General features: G+C 55.7%; 1 protein-coding gene across 4 annotated transcripts; it reads right to left on the reverse strand.

The window, feature by feature from the left end:
• Positions 1-1,044: 1,044 nt before the first annotated feature.
• Positions 1,045-15,236, reverse strand: TFR2 (transferrin receptor 2). Of its 4 annotated transcripts, none has more exons than XM_047838579.1 (19): positions 15,183-15,236; positions 14,017-14,077; positions 13,523-13,772; positions 13,225-13,411; positions 9,286-9,426; positions 9,058-9,169; positions 8,829-8,951; positions 8,339-8,455; positions 8,068-8,207; positions 7,563-7,726; positions 6,432-6,551; positions 5,823-5,905; positions 5,676-5,739; positions 5,510-5,577; positions 5,347-5,423; positions 5,181-5,265; positions 4,865-5,092; positions 4,372-4,512; positions 1,045-1,329 (listed from the first exon to the last, which is right to left on the reverse strand). In XM_047838579.1, the coding sequence occupies exons 2-19, from the start codon at positions 14,047-14,049 to the stop codon at positions 1,045-1,047; spliced, it is 2,418 nt and encodes an 805-aa protein (XP_047694535.1). In that variant the 5' UTR covers positions 14,050-14,077; positions 15,183-15,236. The 4 variants fall into 4 exon arrangements, with proteins under 4 accessions (XP_047694535.1, XP_047694534.1, XP_047694536.1 ...); XM_047838578.1 differs by lacking the exon at positions 15,183-15,236 and adding an exon at positions 14,332-14,359; XM_047838580.1 differs by lacking the exon at positions 15,183-15,236 and having other exon boundaries at positions 13,523-13,767; positions 14,017-14,078.
• Positions 15,237-15,475: the final 239 nt, after the last annotated feature.

Genomic DNA, 15,475 nt, shown 5'->3' on the forward strand with positions numbered 1-15,475 from the left:
ATGGAGAATGTGTGGGGGTCCTGCCGCCCCTGGTCATGTTCTTACCTGCCAGCTCCCTGCCCCCACCCAGAGACAACTGGTACCCTCCCTTCCCAGCAGGGGCCTGGCCCCAGGCACAGGAAAGTTCCAGGTCATGGTCAGGGTCTGGCACGTGCGCCATCCGTACCAAGGTGTGGAGCAGAGCCCCAGTGCCTATGGGGTTCTGCCCCAGGGTATTTCCGTCTGAAGATCCGGACATTAAATAGCAAATTAAAATCCACCATACAGGTTGAAAGACTGTAGGAAAGAAAAAGGTTTGTTCATACCTTTTGAACAAGAGGCCCTGAAAATAATGTATCCATCCCTGGTCTCTGGAGAAGCTACAGAGCCAGCTCTCCACCCACGATGGTCTTTGGAGAAGGGCCCTCCTTATTTCCTTAGGCAGCATCCTTATGTCCTCAGGTAACAGAACAAAGTTTTCCCCATGGAGACAGCATTCCTGTTTGCATCCTCTTTGGCCCCTCTGCCCAACCCTTCCCTGTCTCAAGGGAGGGAGGATTGGGTGGAGTGAGGGTGAGGAAGAAGCATAAAAGTGCTTATAAACAACAGATGCCACCAGGTGGTTTATTAAGGTCCAAACCCCAGCCCCTCCCACCACAGACCACCTGTTGGCTATAGGCTATGGTTCCAGTCATTCTCCCACTAAGAGGACTGGTCATGTCCCAGGACCTAGGAAACCTTCCCGAGTGGTCTCTAGGTGTGGGGGCCCCTTTCCCGAAGGGTAAAGGGCTGTGATGAGGGAGCGGATGCGGCTCTCTGATTAGCTGACAGTAATGCCGACCCATTGTGGAAGTCACTCCTCACCTACTCCTACATTTCAGGGCCAGGGGTGTGGGTGTCTGCGCAGGCATCTCGGCTGGGCCCTTTGCAAGGACGGGAAAGGCTAATGAGAAACCGGTCAGCAGTGAGACGTGGCACTAGGCACCTCTATCACCTAGAAGTCGCTCAAGCGGGAGAGCAGGAGCTCTCGGCAGGGGCATATGCTCGCCCTGCCCACCGCGGACCTCAGAAGTTGTTATCGATGTTCCAGACGTCCCCGCTAAGTGCGTTGGCTGCCCCCTGCAGCGTCCAGGTAAGCAGGGCCAGCTGGCGTCGGAAGCGGCTCTCCTGGAAGCCCAGGCCGGGAGCCACCCCGGAGGAGGCAGCCCTAGGGTCTCCGGAACCGTGGGAGCGCAACAGTCGCACGTGGTCGAGCAGCGCGTCCAGCGTGTGGTCTCCGTGGCCCAAGAAAATGTGGCGGAACGGGGAGTCGGCCGGCGACACGTACTGAGACAGGAAGTAGAACTCCACCTGCGCCGAGAAGGGGTCGTGTCGGGTGGGGGTTCCGCCTGAGCACGGGGGCCGGACACGCGTAGCGAACATTGCTGAGCAGCTTCTTTAAGTCCCACCTCCCTTTGTCTACCCAATCGGGGGTAGCCATTCTTTGACGTCACCAGCGGCCGGGTAGGCAGCGTCCTCCTACCGTGTTTTAGATTCTATCCCATTCTATCCCTCTGGCCTCCAAGCCCGCATCTACGCCCTCCCAGTCTTCCGTCTCCACTCATTCACTTACCCGGCTAAAGCCTCAAATAACAGTCTATGGTCCTGCTGTTCCTCACTCTCCTACACCCCAGTCATTCCCCCTCACCGCCGCCAACGTCCACATACCAGCGTCAAAGGTCAAGGGGACAGGCCAGTGCTAATGAAGTGCTTGACTCTGTCCTCCCTCTATGACTCAGATGCTGATCATCTTTCTTGAGATGGCCTCACTCCCTGCCCAGTTCTCCCACCTTTCTTCCAGCCTCTCTGGGTTCCTTCTGCTCCCACGTATGGGCAGGCCCAAGGCTGGACCCCCACCCTCTGCTCCTCTCCTTACCTACAATCCGGTGTTCTTCAAGCCTAGCTGCTTACTAGAATCACCATCGCGTGGGTGCCACCCCAACAAAATTGGAATCTCTATGGGTAGTCTCACACGCTCACATCTTTTCAAGCCCTCCATGCCCCTGACTGCAGTCACGACCTCATGGGGATAATTGCCAAGTCTACCTGACAAAAATCATCCACTGAAATCCTGGCCTCCACCCTTCTGGACCTCCCCACCAGGTAAGGGGCACCTGGACACAGCCTCACACACATGAGCACCAACTGCTTCTAAAACCTGACCCTTGCACCCACAATCCCTCATGAGTGCCAGGGTCTCCCCAGTGCCAGCCTCTCAGCCCGGAAGGTGTGTTCATGTGAATGGAGTGAGCTCAGACTGCCTGGTTTCTGATTTTGGCTCCACCACTTACTGCGATCTTGGATAAGTTATCATTGTACAGTACTAGCAACCTCACAAGATTTGGGGGGTCCTGTGAGGGAAAATGCAGTAAAGCCCTAGCACATGGCAGCCCTCGAGAAATGGCAGTTGCTATCATTTTCCCCCTCCTCTTCCCTTAACACCCCGTCTGTCCGTTTTCCTTCCAAATGTCTCCCATCATTCCAGTCCCCTCACCCACAGGTGGTATTTACTGCCACTCTCATCCAGAGCTCAGCCATCACTCCACTCCATTCATTCCCTCTTCACCATGGACGGTCTGGCCAAATCCTTCCTAAAACTCTGTTCTGCCCCCACCACCTCCCTGTTCAAACACCTCCCTAATTTCCTTGATGCCCAGACCCTAAAAATTCAAACTTCTTTTCCTGGCATTCAAGACTCCCTTGATAGGTGATCTCTCTCCCACAGTTTGGTGCTCCTCTCCCCTCTGCTTCTCCACAGACTTCTGTTCAGGTTCTGCTGGTCCATGCCCTGCTCCCAAGGACAACCAGGCCTATCTCACTGCCATACCCTTACTCTGGATGTCTCTACTCTGAATGTCTTTTGTCTGCACCAACCCACGTTCTATTTGTTCCTCTAGACGAACCTCACAGTCTAAAGCAGGGGTTAGCAAACTTTTTCTTAAAAAAAGCCAGGTAGCAAATATTTTCGGCTCTGCCAGCCATATTGTTTCTGTTGCAAACACTCAACTTTGCCACCATAGCTAGTACAAAAGCAGCCATAGAGAATATGAAAAATCAATGTGCATGGCTGTGCTTCCATAAAACTTTATTTGCAAAACAGGCAGCAGGCCAAGTTTGGCCCACTGGTTATAGTTTACCAACCCCTGGTCTAGAGCAACAGAGTTCCCTGGGTCTGGCCCAGCCATGTTGCTGGTTCTGAAGTTCTGAATCTTTTACTCTCCAGCCCTGAGTTTGAATCATGCCCCTAGCATACAGGTGCCCTTCATTCCCTTGCGGGGGGGGGGGGGGGGGGCATGTGGCAACTTGGGGGAGTGGGGTGGGTGAGGGGAGTAGCATCTTTTTGTGTTCTCGGAGTCTGGCACAGCAGGGATTAAAGCAAGATCTGTGAATGAGAATGAACCATGCGTGTCTCAGTGGAAGGGACAAAGGGAAGGGGAGATGGAGAGGTCAGGAAGTAGGGGAATAAGAGAGGAAACTGAAGAGAGAGAAGGATGAGAGGGATCAGGAGAAAAGAGCAAGGATGAAAGAGCCAAGAGGGATGGGTTTGCGAACAGAAACAAGGGGTAAGTGGTGCCAAGGGAAATAGGCAGGGTCACAGGAGGGAAAAACAAATGGAAGACATGTCCCAAAACCAAGGTCCTGCATACACTGCGGGTTCCCTGTCCACACCACACTCAAGGAGGATGGTCCTGCTTAGAATTTTGCCCTGTAGACTTTTTCCCATGCCCACGGTCCCTACTTACCCCATTTCCCGAAATCAAAGCGTTGAGTTCTTGGGAGTAAATAAATGGAAGAAAGTGGAGAGGTTGGAACAGGAGACAGAGCGTGAGTTGGGAAGTATTCAAAATGAAGTGGGAGGAATTGGCCAAGGAATCAGATCCTGTAGAACTTTACGTGACACTTCCCCCAGGCAGCTTCTCTGGGTTTCACCTATCTTATTACCAGAGGGAAGAGAGCTCTCCTTGCTCTGAATTTCTTAAGCCTTTGCCCCTCCTGGCCATAAGCTTGTGCCTCTTGTACTGTGGACGATCGTGGACATGCTTTTTCTCTCCAGAGGAGAGGAGAGGGAGGCAGTGAAGGGCTTGGCGCAAGGCAGAGGAGTCCCAGTTCTGCCACGCGGTCTACCACGCGTCTGGCCCTCCCTGTCCGTTTCATCACTGTGCGGGGCCTGTCTCAGTGGTCGCTCCAGCCTGGCCGGTCTGTGAGCGCTGTCAGTCCAGGACTGGGAGCACCCGGAAGACAGGGACGGAGCAAAGGCGGAAACAGGGGAGAGGAGCACAGAGCGAATGGGTCCTGGGAAGGGTGGCTCCAGGCCTTCAGAGAAAGGGAGAGGGCGCGGGGGCGGGGCCTCACCCGCATGATGCGCACGTTGTACATGCGCATCAGCCGCTCATCGCTCTCTTCTGAGCTGTAGATCTCCTTTCGCAGCTTCTCAGCTGCCCGGATGTAGTCCCCCCGCGCCGAGTACACCCACTGGAGGGTCAGCCCGCGGGCCTGAGGATGGAGACGCAGGCTGGGGCCGGACGCAGGGGCCAGGACCCCAGCCTAGGGTGGGGGTCCAGGTGCTGGGGAATGGGGCTGAGACCCTGGGGCTGGCAGGACTAGGGGGTATAGTGGAACAGAATCGTGGGAGAGGGAAGAAGATCTGGGCGGTTGGGAGGGTATGAGTTGGGTCCTAAGGGGTCTAGGGGTCTAGGGCAGGAGTAAAAGGACCAGGTTGTCAGAGGGGACTAGACCCTAAGGATTGTGGGGAAGAGGGGCCACACCTCTGGAATGGGCAGCACTTTGGGGGGATATAGCGCCCCCCCCACCCCCAGAAGCCAGGAGCAGGGTTGGTATCTTGGACCTTGAGGTCCCCAGAGAACTCGTTGAGGCTGCCGATGTGCTTGAGGACCACGTCCCCATAGCGGCCGAAGTCCAGAGGCAGCAGGTGATCGTGGCTGAGCCTGATGAGGAGTTGCCCAGCGAGCTGGGCCACAGCCTGGGCCACCGCGGGCAGGCGGCCCCGCAGGACCCTGTGTAGGTTCTCGTATGTGTCATCCTTCGTGTGCAGGAACGGGTACGCCTGGCCATCCTGCAGGGACAGGGTGCACGCTGGCACAGGGTCATTGTACAGGCAGGCTGAGGGGATGCTGCTCTGGGACAGGGCCAGGAAGTCTCACCTCCATGAAAGAGAACTCAACGGCAGGGACCCCCGCAAAGGCCGTGAAGGAATAGGCACTGCTGTCCATGGGCAGTGGCTGGATCCTGAGAGTGGGCAGGTTGGAGTGCTCTGTGGGTTTGGCTCCCCCCACAAGATGCCTTCCCTTCCTCCTCACCCCAACTTACACCTCAGCATCCCAGCTGTGATTGTTGAACATCACCTGCTCATAGAGGGTCTGCCCACTGTGGTTAGGAGAGTCCACCTGGAGGCAGGGTAGGGGGCACCGGTCAGGTCAGGCCCTGGCCACCACCAGCTTCCCTTCATCCCCTGCTCCTGGCCAGCTCTTGCCTGCTTCAGGATGTTCTCTATGAGGCTGATCAGAAGGGGGCTGGTCTTGGCCTGGAACTTGTCATCTCCTGCAGAGAGGGAGGAGAAGGGATGCCAGGCTCAAGACTTGGCCCTGAGGGCAGGGTGGACCAGAGGGGGCCCAGCTGGTCACACTACCCCTACTCACCCAGCACTGCATTGTCCAGGCTCACATAGACTACGGCTTTGAGGTGCAGCACGCTGAGGTAGCCCTGTGGGTGAGGGATATGAGGTTTAACCACCCCCCCCCCACCTCTTCCCACTGCCTGACTCCCTGTCCTGGACCCCACATTACCTCTAGCCACTCTGTGGAGCCCACGCTCCCAAAGTCCCCTCCGTCCCAGCTGATGAAGAGAAGGCTCCTGCGAGGCCGGAAGCCTGGAAGCAGAGTGGGTTGGGAGCATGGGCTCAGCTGAAGACCAAGCAGAGACGCCATCATTGTCTTCCTCTGTCCTATTTCCCTGGGGTCTCTCCTTTCCTCCCATCCAGCCCCCAGCCCAGCCCACCTCCCCTGGTCTGCCCTGACTCAACTATAACAGTGATGGAGATGGCTTTCGTATGGAGTTTCCTGCTTAATGCTTCACTCAGACCAAGGACTATTATTACAGTTGACTCTTAAACATGGGTTTGAACTGCTTGGGTCCACTTACATGCAGATTTTCAACGGAGCGGAGGGGCCTGCACCCCTAGCCCTGGCATTGCTAAAGGGTCAACTCTACTTTCACGTTTAGATGAGGAAATGGAGGTAAAGTGACTTGCCCAGGGCCATGCAGCTGGGACATGGAGAAGCCAGGTTTGGCCCAGGTCTGAGTGGCCACTCTCTAGCCTGTGCTCCTGACTGCCTCTCTGCCCTGTCCTGGCTCAGGCCACAGCCCCAGCTACCCGGCCCAGGCCTTGACCTTACCATTGCTCACCATGGAGGAAAAGGTTCGCACCAGCTCCAGCAATATGGCTGTCCCCACAGCAGACTTGGCCGCTCCTGGGCCCCACGCATCCCTCTGCGCCCCAATGACAACATAGTGATCTGCAGGAGGGGAGGTTTGGGGTCTATGTCCTTATACTGGCAGTACCCAGAAAGCACCTGGGAGGGTGTGTCACAGGGCCTCATCACCATTTCTTAGGCCTCTCAGTCTCCACTTCCCAGCCCTGCCATCCCTGCTGTCCCTAAAGTGACAGCACCTCTTCTGCTTGGCCCTGCCTGGATGGCCTGCTCCTTCCGCAGGGTGCTTGGAGTCATTCTGGATTCCATCACCTCCCTGGTCAGCCATGTCCTGCTGTTTGACAAGTCCTGACAGGTCTTCCTCCTCTACCCCTCTACCCCACCCCCCCCAACCCCAGTTTCTCATCTGAGCTGCCACCACAGGCTTCCCTGTATCTCTCCTCAGTGTTTGCAGTGTTTGTAGATATCACACTCTTCAGCTCAAGAACCCACTTTGATTCAGGGGTGCCTGGCTGACTCAGTCAGTTGAGCATCTGACTTCAGCTCAGATTGTGATCTCATGGTTCATAGGTTCGAGCCTTGCATCAAGCTCTCTGTTATCAAGGTGGAGCCCGCTTCTTCTGTCCCCCTCTCTCTCTGCACCTTCCCCGTTCATGCTCACTCTTTTTCTCTCTCTCTCTCTCAAAACTAAACATTAAAAATAAAAAAAGAACCCACTTAGATTCCTACTGCTATCTGCATCTAGTTAGGCTCAAAATGTTCGTCTGCCTAACCTGAACTCCTTTTTATGCTATGACATCACCCAAAGCACACTTGCTCACCTCCTGTGCTAGGGAACTCACTACTGTGCAGAACTGTCCATCCTGTCTCTGGACAGATTTGACCATGGGGTCTACTCATTGCCACCCTCTTTGGTCCCAGATCAGCTTCAATTTGCCAGCCTCCCACCCTGCTAACTCCTGCTGCCCCCTCCCCTGGGCACCACCCCTGCCCACTCCCCCAGGGCCTGCTGCTCCAGCCCCATTTCTAGTCCAGGTTCATGAGCAATGGCTCCCCTCCTGCAGGCTGTGGGTGATGCTGGGCAAGCTAGCACACCTGGCTCTGAGCGGCCCTCGATGCAGCCAAAGATGTTGCTGATGGGGGTAGAGACCCTGTGGTTGTTGACCCCTAGATGCAAGCCTGGCCCAGGGCCCAGGCGATAAGGGGAGACTGGGAGGTGCCCCTGCCATTCCTGGGGGGCCACAGGGCCTTGGAGTTTCCTGGAGAGGGGTGGGGCAGAAAGGGTTGGAAGTGGCAGAGAGACCCAGGCTATAGAAGAGCCCAGAGCTCCCCCTGCGCTCTTTCCCTCCCACCCTCTGGTTCCAGCTCGACTTCTGCAATGTGCCTCCTGCCTTGGACAGTTGTGCAGGTTAGGTCCTCAAAGGTGCCCAGAGGAAGTGGGTGTGATATCCAGCTGGAGTTCCACTCACTGGATGGCAGGTACTGGCATGAGGCTCTGCCCACCCAGAAGATTCATCTTTTTCTAGTTCACCCCAAAAGACTTTACAAACTAGCTCCCTCTCCCTTCCTCCTCCCCTCTTGGTCCCCACACGCCCCTCACCTCAGCAGGAGGGAGGCAATGTCCGCACTGATGGGCTGGGCTGGGATGTTAGGGAGGCCTGAGGACTGGACTGGAGGGAACTGGGTTTGATTAAAGGAAGGGAAGCCAGGCGTGTAGGGATCCCCAGTTCCCAGGTGCACCTGTGAGGAAGGGGGTGTCCACGCTGAAACTGTGAGCTGGGCTCCCAGGAGTAGCTTACCAGCATCATCCTAGACAAAGAGGTACAGTCTTGGGACCCCAGGAATCCACCGCTGGCTGCCCCCAGACTCACATGTCCATACACAGCCCTGTGGCTGGACAGGCCGAGCTTGTGTGGGTCCTGGGAGAAGTCTGCAGAATCAGGGTATATGAGCACTCCTCGGGCCCCAAAGTCCTGGGCACTGGCCACCTGGGGATGGGACATGGGTAAAAGGCTCCTTCTCCCAGAGAAAACCGATTTATAAGGGCAGGAGAAGGAAGTAAAAGTAAAGTGGCACTGCCTCTGCTCTGCTATTATGAACCCAGAGAGGCTGTGGGCACCCCCCACCACCCTCATCTTCCCACCTTCGCACAGCAAACCTCACCTTGCTCCACATTCTTCCCTGCTTGTTCCCCATCCCAACCTCCTGATCTTGTTCCCCGCCAACACTTTCTTACCCGCTTGGTTCTTTTCCTCTTCTGACAGCCTCCTAGAGGCTTCCCATCTGCTGCTATCCTATCTTCGCTTTTCCCAGCCCTGCGCCCTCCGCGCTCCACTCCATCCCCCATCCAGGGACCCTCACCTTCTGGGCAAAACTGATCTCCCCCAGGCGCACCAGCAGGAGGCGCCCCGCCGGCTCCACGCCCCGGGCCCGCAGGTCCTGCAGGTCCTCTGGGCGCCCGTAGTGGGCGTACACCAGCTCTCCCTGGGAATGAGAAGGGCTGTGAGGCGCTGTCTCCCCGTCCCTCCTCCGCCACCCGGGAGAGGACGCTCGCTGCCCCCGTCCTGGGGGCGGGACAGGAGGCGCTCACCGTGGCGTTGCCCGTGGCGCTGTAGGGACAGTAGACATCGTGGTCCTCCAGCTGCAGGGGCTCCCCGAGCTTCCCAGCCGCCTCCACCCAATGCAGGGTATTGGGATGAGCCCTGAGGAGCGGAGGTGGTAAGCGCCCCCCGCGCGCCCCCCGCGCGCCCCCCGCGCGCCCCCCGCGCGCCCCCCGCGCGCCCCCCGCGCGCCCCCCGCGCGCCCCCCGCGCACTCACGGGTCCGGGAACTGCAGCCCCACGTAGTGCGTATCCATCCAGACGTGGTCCAGCTTTTGGCCCAAGAGCGCCACGCGGATGTCCTGAGCCAGGGCCGCCATGCCGGCCGAGCCAGCCACCCTTTTCCGAAGGCTGGTTTGCCTGAGCGGGAAGAGGTGGGATTGGGGCGTGGAAGGGGAAGAAGGGGACTTCTGGACGCCTGGAGGAGAGGGAGGGAGGGGGGCTGATGCCAGAGACGTGGGGTCGCCCTGGGGCCTGGGCAGTGACGGACTCTCAAGTCTCTCCCTGACTCGACCATTACCATCCATCCCATTACCACCCGGGCTGCCAGCCAGCGTCTCTAAGGCCTTCTTCCTCCTTAGCTTTCTTGGTATCTTGTCCACCATCTCTTAGGTTATTACTGGCTCAATCCAAACTTCCCGATTTACTGCCTTTCCACACATATGCATACTGTCCTGTGCTTTGCCCCACATATGAAAAACACTTTTCTTCCAAAGGGCTAACTGGGCGGATGTGGCCCTCCATCTCCCCCACCCTCCACCTGAGTCTCACAGAGCTATCTTAGCATCGTGGTTCCAGGTGTCATAGTGGGGCCCCTTGTCTTGGAGACCTCACCCTGTCGTCTTCCATAGTCACCGCCTAACTAGTGAGCCTGTTGTCGCCTGAGCTTCAGGCATGGCCTCCCTGACAACAGGCTTCACCTGCACCCTCTCCAAGGTGGACAGACTCCTCCCTCCTCAACATCATCATTGACTACCCCTCTACCTTTTGCCTTGGCAGAAACCCAGCTGTCCCCTGAGACGCCGGGTTCCTATGGGGCTCTGGTTCTTCTAGCACCTGCACTTGCAGTGGAGGCAGGCCCCCGGCTCCGCGGTTGGAATTTCTGGCCATTACTGCTCTGGGAGAACTCTCTTCCTTTGAAGCCTGGACCATCTAGCTCTCCCACGCTCTGCCCCTCTTTCAGACAATCGGTCACTTGTCCGCTTTCATCAAGGACTTTGGTATCTGGCATATCATTTTCATCTCCACTAAGGAACTCCACCAAGTTTCTGCACTACTTCAAAATCCACATGCAGGGTCACCTGAGTCTCAGCCTCCACCCTCTGAGCTCTCGCGAGGACCACTGCACTCCATGGTCTAAGTGGTTTTCTCAAGACCATTCCTGCCTCCCACTCCGCCCCCATCCAGGAGCTCAAGTATTTGTTTGAAACTGCATCCATCAGTGCGTAAATAGATGATGCATAACAGTAAATTAGATGTACACCCTGCAATATATAGACCTTGAAAACATGGCGTTAAATTAAAAGAAAAATTTATCAAATTAAAAACACACTAGAGAGACACTAGAGAGAGCTGTATCTGAGTAGTGGGTCTTGGAGTGACTTTTTTTTTTTTTTACATTCCTCTTTATATTTTTCCACATGGCTTAACTTTAAAAATAATGAACATAGAGGATGTTATGCAAACATTAAATGTTTTGAAAATTCTACCTATCCATGTAGAACATTCCATATATGACAAAGCTATGTGTGTATTTAAAGGCGCACATCAAACACGTCAGATGAGGTGCTTCTGGGTGAGGAGACGAGGGAGGAGGGCTCAGAATTAGGGAGGGAAATTAAGTAAGAAAATCCTTTGCTGAGGACACTGAACTACTGCCCCAGGAGTATCATGAACTCTGTTCTTTGCACCAACCTTAAAAAACAAAACAAACAAACAAACAAACAAAAAACACTAAAAGCTCCCCCTACATCTGATCATGATACTCTGTTGTTTCAAATTCTTCATTTCTCTCTCTTTTCTCTTAAAATCCAAAGCAGTTGGGTAGCCATTAAGGCCTTATATGACCTGAGCCATATCCACCTTGACACCACAGCTCCCCATGACCACAGGTCAAAATTCAAGCCCTGTGATGTGCCATTAAAGATTTTTCTGGGTCTGTCCTGTCTGGACCCCTCTGTACTCATTCAGACAGTCACATGGACCTTCGTTCACTTCCTCCAATAGGCCACCATTCTCACCCCAGGCCCTCTGCACCTGCTGTTCTCTGGTCTAAAATGCTTTTCCACCTTCTCTTGGCCTGGTGAACAACTCACCCCTTGGGGTCAGCTCCTCACTTCCTTAAGGAAGCCTTCCCTGACCCCCACTCTAAGTCAGATCTCCCTGGTTATAGTCATTGCAATGATGCTAGTAACAAATACATAGTCAGGAATGTGATTATTAGTTCACTATTGATTTCCCCCAATAGACTGAAAGCTCCATAAGGACAAGGTCCAGACTTTTGTTCTCTGCTCTATCGCCCCCACCTACTACTTAGCCTAGCACTTGCCACACGGTAGGTGCTCAAAAATATTTGGTGGACAAATGAATGAATGACCTCATCAATGTCACTGCCAGTTCAGCCATTTACTTCCCTGGTCACACCCACACTGCTCTTGTCATCACCCGGAATTCCGTCTCCAGAATATTTATCCACTGAGGATTTACTGAACACTAACTAAATGCCAGGCACTGTGCTAAGTGTTGGAGATGTCAGAATAAATAGGACACAATTTATCAGATAAATGTTAAAAGTTCCAATATCCCACTCTCTGACTAGAGCTTTCCAGGTTCCAGCTTGCTCCCTGACCCTCACTATACCTGCTCTTCAACCACACTGAGTACTCCAGACTGTCCGATTTCTCCAAGCCTCTCTGCAGCTTTCCCTTCCTTCTCCATTCACCCTGGAGTCATGCATCACTTCATCGCTCGCTCCCCCTCCCTGCCACTCTCTTGCCCTCCCCACCCTCTGATGACATCCACAGTGCCACACCTCACCCTGCAACCTGGCAAACCACCTGTTCAGTCTGTACCCAGCCGACCGAGTGTTGCCCAAGAAAATAAGAAGCCCTGGGGCGCCTGGGTGGCTCAGTTGGTTAGGCATCTGACTCTCGATTTCAGCTCAGGTCATGATCTCACTGTTTGTGGGATCGAGCCCCTAGTCCAGCTCTGTGGTGACAGCCCAGAGCCTGCTTGGGATTCTCTCCCTCTCTCTCTGCCCCTCCTCTGCACTCTCTCTCTCTCTCTCTCTCTCAAAATAAATAAAAATTAAAAAAAAATAAAAAGCTATCTGGAGTCTACAGCAAAGTTCATACTCCATAACAAAGTAATATAAAAACATTCCTGTGAAAGTCAGGAAATAGGCATATCTCCAGTCATCATTACCTAAATTCACATCCTCTAATGCGATAAGCAATGAAAAAAGACAGAAAAGGTATAGACATTGAGAAAGAGGCTATACATCTCTCACTAGCTATAGCTTATATGACCTTCTACTTAGAAAACCCAGGAGAATCCACTGAAACCACTATTCCTGACCAAAGAGAGGGCTATTGGAGGCCTGACCTCTGAACCTACCTGGGCAGCTCCTTCCCAATAGGGAAAGTGACCTCAGGAAAACAAGAGAAACACTGGTCTGCTTGGGCTGAGCTTCAGGCCTGCATGGTCTGTATCTGGATGGCATCTCTCACAAATTAGAGGGAAGGTCTATGCTCACAAATGCATTTGCTTGCTCATTTTTTTCAGATTCCTTAAAATGTCCCTTCTCAGAAACCCCCAGAGCTTCCCACAGCCACAGGTCAAAATCCAAGCCCTGTGATGTGGCACTCAGGACTTTTCTGGGTCTGTCCCACCTCCTGTCTGGATACTGGACCCTTCCACTCTCACTCAGACAGTCAGCTCCCACATCTCCTAAGGGTGCCATCCTCAGAGCCAGAGCCCCTCTGCAACCTTATCTCTGGGATGCCCCCCCCCCCTCCCCTCAGCTCCAAGTGACTGACATCCTTCCCAGGACCACTCCCGGGGAGGCCAGGGAGGCAAGTGGAAGGCCTCAGAAGGGGCCCCACACCAGAGTCCTGGGCAGAGGGAAGGAGGCTGAGTTCCGGCAAGGCTGACCCTTACCTGATTGTGTCCTCCAGGCGCCCCTCCCCCAGGAACCTCAGGAACATGGCCTGGAGGTCGCTCCAGTACAAGGTGCCCTGGTGGGAGTCTGGGCCCGGCTCATAGTTTATATCCTCGCTGACCACCAACACGTCATCCCCGCATGCCTGGCAGGACCCTCGGAAGGCCACATAGCCCAGAAGGAAAGCTGGGGGATGGCAAGATGGAGATGCCCTTGTACCCCCCTCTGGATTCCAGAAATCCACCCCCAACCCAGGCCCTTCACTGACGGGGGAATGGGGTAGGGGATGACTCTCACCCCCAGTGAAGATCAGCAGGGTTGTCAGGACCAGGTAGGGGGCAGCCCTTCGTGCTGTTGCTGCCCAGAGTCCGAGGTTCTGCTTCCCTGCTCTGGAGCCCAGGTCAGGGCCCCTCAGCTCCATAGGGCAGAAGTGGATGGGTGGCTCAGCCCCCTCCTCCCCGTCTTCCTCTTCCTCCTCCAGGCGCCACTGCTGGGTGCCCTCCACGCGCTTGTAGATGGTCTGAGAGGGTCGTGGGGACAGCCTTTGCTGCGCAGGGCATGGTGGGCATGAGATTGGGAGAAGAGGCGTGGGGGATAGGCTAGGATCTGGCAATAACAGTCAGTGACTATGGGGTGTCAGAGGAGCACAAGGCAGGGGAAAGGGTCCTGAGAGGCAAGCTGCAGGGGAAAGATGGAGGTGGGGAGGGGAGGGGCCAGCTTTGGGGTTTGGGAGGGGGCTGAAGGACCTAGAGAGAAGGCCTAACGTGTCCCCCAACCCCACTCGGTCTTACCGTTCTGTGAAGTAGACCCCAAAGCCGCTCCATGCTCGTGCCCCCTCCTGAGCCTCGCCGGCTGTTCCCCCAACAGTGATAAACCGTTTGTGGGAGCCCCAAGAGGGCCCCTTATCAGCCCTGGCAGGCAGCCTGAGCCTAGGCTGTTCTTGTCCCCCCCCCCCCAAAGGGTGGGGGCACAGTCCTGGCCTCAGTCCAGCCTTCCAGATATGAACCCCCAGCCCAGGCCAGAGGACAAGGGGCTGTGCCCTCCCCTGCCAATCCCTCCACAGCCCCACTTCCGCCCCCTTCCTGCAAAACAATCAATTTTTTTACCTTGGGGCAGACTTTGGCCTCCTAGTTCCCATCAGGGGTGGGGGAAGGGGACTGATGGCTGGGGAGGGCAAAGATAAGGATGCCCTCTCCTGCTTCCACCCCTCCCAGTGTCCTTGGGGACCCCTTCCTAAGCTCCCCACTATGAAAACCTCACCCCCTCTCAAGTCATCTGGCTTGCAGGCCCACCAGTGAGTGCCCAGCCGGTCCCTGCAACGCTTTAGGCTTGGCTGGGGTGATCCTAAGCTGAAGTTGCCTAAGTGGTGTGACCTGGGGGTTGGTCTGGCCATGTGAATGCCTATCTCATTGGAATCAGGCTGAAAAGTGGGTCTGGGGCTCCTGCTAACTTCTGGGGAGAGAGGGGCATGGGTGGGAGCATATGGTCAAGCAGGACCAGTGAGTGCTCCATGTTGGGGTTCTCCTGGATCTGTGAGTCAAGGCCCACCAGGCATTGGTGGGAAGTGTTCTGGTCAAGGCCTGGGCAGAACTGGGTGATCTTCAACAAGTCATGGTCTTCTCTGGGGCACCTGCGTCTCTTTGGTGACCGGAAGACATGACTTCTACCTCTTTGGGGTCTGGGCACCCCTGGAACACATCACGGGCACAAACTGCTAAGTTTTACCCACAATTTCACGCATGGGATGCAGGTCCTCAAGCCCTACCAAGGATCCCAAATAGCTCTGGAATAGAAGTGCTCAGGGGCCTCGTGTCGGGTCTCCCTTGGGAAACCTCAGCTCTTACCCAAATTGGGAGAGAGGCTCAGAGCTGCTGGGGCGCACCAGTGCCCCAGTCTCCGCCCCATTCTTGCCACCGCCAAGAGCCCGGAGAAGGAAGACGAGGCGCAGCCGGCTCACCTGAGCTGCAGGTCCGGGGGGCTTAGGCACCGCGTCCCACCTGAGGCCCGAAACCCCGCCCACCTAGGGCCCGCCCCAGCCCCGCCCCCCTGGCGAGCCCTCCGCTCCGCCCCTCCCCTGCCGCGGGGTCTAGTCTCCAGCATCCGTTTCCTGCCCCAACTTGGCTCCTCGCTAGGGGCCCACTTGAGCGACTCTGCTGTGTCCTCGCTACGGGATCCTCCCTGGGTCCCCCTTGAAACCCGAGGCTTCTGCGGCTCCTGGATCTCTGTCCCCATCCGCAGACTTTGCCCCGG

Source organism: Prionailurus viverrinus, chromosome E3, assembly GCF_022837055.1.
Source record: "Prionailurus viverrinus isolate Anna chromosome E3, UM_Priviv_1.0, whole genome shotgun sequence".
Taxonomy (NCBI): Eukaryota; Metazoa; Chordata; class Mammalia; order Carnivora; family Felidae; genus Prionailurus; species Prionailurus viverrinus.

What these genes read in the sequence shown, in the direction of transcription:
- TFR2 (XM_047838579.1), bottom strand. Translation starts at nt 14,049, where the DNA reads ATGGAGCGGCTTTGGGGTCTACTTCACAGAACG. An exon ending in CCTGCTGATCTTCACTGGGG is followed by an intron (nt 13,412 to 13,522) that starts GTGAGAGTCATC and finishes GCCATCCCCCAG; the next exon opens with CTTTCCTTCTGGGCTATGTG. An exon ending in ATTGCCTCCCTCCTGCTGAG is followed by an intron (nt 7,727 to 8,067) that starts GTGAGGGGCGTG and finishes ACCCCTCTCCAG; the next exon opens with GAAACTCCAAGGCCCTGTGG.